At 34.5% G+C, this 3,492-nt stretch overlaps 1 protein-coding gene across 1 annotated transcript; it reads right to left on the reverse strand.

Annotated features, from left to right (window-relative positions):
- Positions 1-1,332: 1,332 nt before the first annotated feature.
- LOC141682803 (transcription termination factor MTERF15, mitochondrial-like) lies at positions 1,333-2,824 on the reverse strand. Its single transcript, XM_074487496.1, has one exon. The coding sequence runs from the start codon at positions 2,644-2,646 to the stop codon at positions 1,588-1,590; it is 1,059 nt and encodes a 352-aa protein (XP_074343597.1). The 5' UTR covers positions 2,647-2,824; the 3' UTR covers positions 1,333-1,587.
- Positions 2,825-3,492: the final 668 nt, after the last annotated feature.

The following is a 3,492-nucleotide window of genomic DNA, read 5'->3' on the forward strand; positions in this document are numbered from 1 at the left end:
TATAAACACAGTTCTTGGGCACATTTTTGTATATATAACTGAGCATTGTTTAAATTAACAAAGTGGGTTCTTGAATAGCAAAAAGAACCAAGCTTTAAAGCTTTTCTTGAAAATTAGAGGCGAGCCTCTGACCTTTTCTTGGCTATAAACTCTATATTGCGCTGAACAATGTGTTTGAATTCTTGAAAACCAAACCCTAATTCGGCTGAAAAAGAGCATAGGGAGAGTATACTGGTGATTTGGATCTTGAAGAATAGCAAATAATCGTCAAAAATGCTATAACTTGTGGACCATATTTTGAAACTTCACATTAACAGAGAGTAAATGTCTCCCCTGATGGCCTGAAGGAAACAGAGTATAGCAAAAAGAACCAAGCTTTAAAGCTTTTCTTGAAAATTAGAGGCGAGCCACTGACTTTTTCTTGGCTATAAACTCTATATAGCGCTGAACAATGTGTTTGAATTCTTGAAAACCAAACCCTAATTTGGCTGAAAAAGAGCATAGGAAGAGTATACAGGTGATTTGGATCTTGAAGAATAGCAAATAATCGTCAAAATGAATCAACTTGTGGACCATATTTTGAAACTTCACATTAACAGAGAGTAAATGTATCCCCTGATGGCCTGAAGGAAACAGAGTATAGCAAAAAGAACCAAACTTTAAAGCTTTTCTTGAAAATTAGAGGCGAGCCACTGACCTTTTCTTGGCTATAAACTCTATATAGCGCTGAACAATGTGTTTGAATTCTTGAAAACCAAACCCTAATTTGGCTGAAAAGAGCATAGGAAGAGTATACAGGTGATTTGGATCTTGAAGAATAGCAAATAATCGTCAAAATGAATCAACTTGTGGACCATATTTTGAAACTTCACATTAACAGAGAGTAAATGTATCCCCTGATGGCCTGAAGGAAACAGAGTATAGCAAAAAGAACCAAACTTTAAAGCTTTTCTTGAAAATTAGAGGCGAGCCACTGACCTTTTCTTAAACAAGCTCTACTATGCATTATTGCATTGACAACCTAGCTTGCTACATTCAATGTATAATTATGTAGCGCAATATACATGTATGTCACAAAATATATGAATTATGTGCGCGAAACATACAAATAACTAAATACATATAACAATTTAGCACTCTCTAAAAATATCCCAGTAGCCATTTGATTAGTTAGAGCTTGAATTGAAAAATTGAAAATTCAAATTCCCCCTTCACAATTTCAGGAATTACAACACATAAACTTGCCAGGCTGATGGCTCCCTATAGCAGTAATATTAAACGCAAACAACTGACACATATGTATTGTTAGAATCATTTAAATGAATTACAAAGTAACACCAAGAACTTCCAATTTAAAATATACAAAGTACAAAATAAATTTCTTGCATGCTATTCGTCCTATAAACTCTTCTGATAGACAAAAAAACTGTTCAGTTCAAGGTAATAGGTTATAGAACAACCTGTGCGCACTGCACATCTAAGTAGACTCATGGAGGGAAGAACGAATGGCTCAGGAATCGGCCGGTTCCGAATAGACTTTTTTTATAGCACAAGAGGCCGCAGAATCTTCTCAACCGCGCTACAAATTTAGGTGACCTTTGTTTGCACTTTATTCTTCCGTAAACTTGCATACAGTTCTAGCAATTCAGGACATTCTGCACAGTATTTCTCCACATAATATTTTACGAATAGACTTTCAGTAGATCCTATGACACTATTTAAGCAGAAATCCTTTTTAATCAGGCCTTTTGACAACAGAAACTGAATAATCAAACACCGTGGCACAGTCCTATTCTCCAAGCTATGCATAAAAATAGTAGGACAGCAAGAAAACTTCGATATCTCCCATCTCATTTTGTTAACCAAGAGTTCCATCACCCGTTCTACCTTGTCCTGTGAAGCTGCCAAAATATAAGGCTGTCTCGTAAATGCAGTAAGAATCTCATCATCTGACCAACCCCACTTCTTATAACAATTCCATTTCCGCTCCCATGTTGTTTTGCTCAATTCACACTTTACTTGACACGCAGTCATAAAATGACTCTTTGCGGGCTTAAATCCCATTTCCCTAACCTCTTCAACAACCATTCTAAACCGAACCTGCATCATTGACCTCCCATGGAGCCTCAACATTCCTGCAATCCTACTATCCGGCACTCCATAACTTCGCAACAATTCAACATTCGGCCTCAAACGTTTTTCTACATCTTGCTTAAGTAGCCAAGTACACCTCCTAATTGCATCAACTACACTCGCGTCATCCTTTAAAATACTCTTCAAATACTCATAAGATGGCACTATCACATCTTTCATATTACGCCTAATAATCTCCGGGTCTATTGCAAGTATACGACAAAGATCAGATGACGAAAACCCATTTTTCGTAAAGAACTCCAACTTGGGCTTAATTTTCTTATCTTTATCATAATTTAAAAGTACTGGCCTTTTGCTGAAAAGACTAGAAACTTGAGTTTCACTAAACCCATACGTCCTAAAAATAGATACAAAAGATTTATATCTTCTATCAGTTATATCAGCCCTCACACTCTTTGAAAAAGAGTTTTGCTTCAAGATACTCAAATGGCGTGAATTTAAAGATATATAAACACAGTTCTTGAGCACATTCTTGTAAATATAACTAAGCATTGTGTAATTAGACTAAAAGGGGTTTCTTGAATAGCAAAAAGAACCAACCTTTGAAGCTTTTCTTGAAAATTAGAGGCGACCCACTGACCTTTTCTTGGCTATGAACTCAGTACAGCTCTCAACAATGTGTTTGAATTCTTGAGAACCAAACCCTAGTTATTGGATTTTGAAGAATTTATTTTATAAATTAAAAGTAAAATATAAAAGAGAATAGCTTAAAAAATCAAACAATATTCGTTAATTTGGATTAAACTATTTTTTTAAAAAAAAAATACACAAAATAGCGATATTTCAGCTATGCCGATTTAAAATATTTATATGCGCCGATGGGACACGCATTTTTCGGAAGCATATATGTAGATGGCCCAAAATATCGATAAGACACGCATCTTTCGAAAGCATATAACGCATAAAAGGATCTACGTAAAGTGGGCACAACTCCGATACGGTGATAATTGATATTCCCTCAGTTCCACCAGATTGTTTATATTACTTTTTAGCATGCTTTTCAATGTTCGTTTAAATTATACTTCCATAATATTTTTTTTAAAAAATAATCTTAAAAAAAGTTTCATTTTTAAACTTTTATTCAGAAAAAAAAAATTAAAAATATTATGGAACTATACATTATTAAAACCTCGAAATACATGCAAACAGTGTACGTGAACAACTCACCGGGACGGAGAGAGTAGCAGTTAGGCCATCTCCAATAGTTGTGATCCAAAAATCCAAATTTGGATCAACAACTGATCCAAATTTATGACCTGTGATCTAAATATTTGATCCAAACTACTTTTTACATATAATAATATATAAATATCATATTAAGCAATTTTATCTTAAATT

This window comes from Apium graveolens, chromosome 9 (assembly GCF_009905375.1).
Source record: "Apium graveolens cultivar Ventura chromosome 9, ASM990537v1, whole genome shotgun sequence".
NCBI lineage: Eukaryota > Viridiplantae > Streptophyta > Magnoliopsida > Apiales > Apiaceae > Apium > Apium graveolens.

Coding starts and splice junctions, on each gene's coding strand:
- LOC141682803 (XM_074487496.1), bottom strand. CDS start 2,646: ATGCTTAGTTATATTTACAAGAATGTGCTCAAGAACTGTGTTTATATA.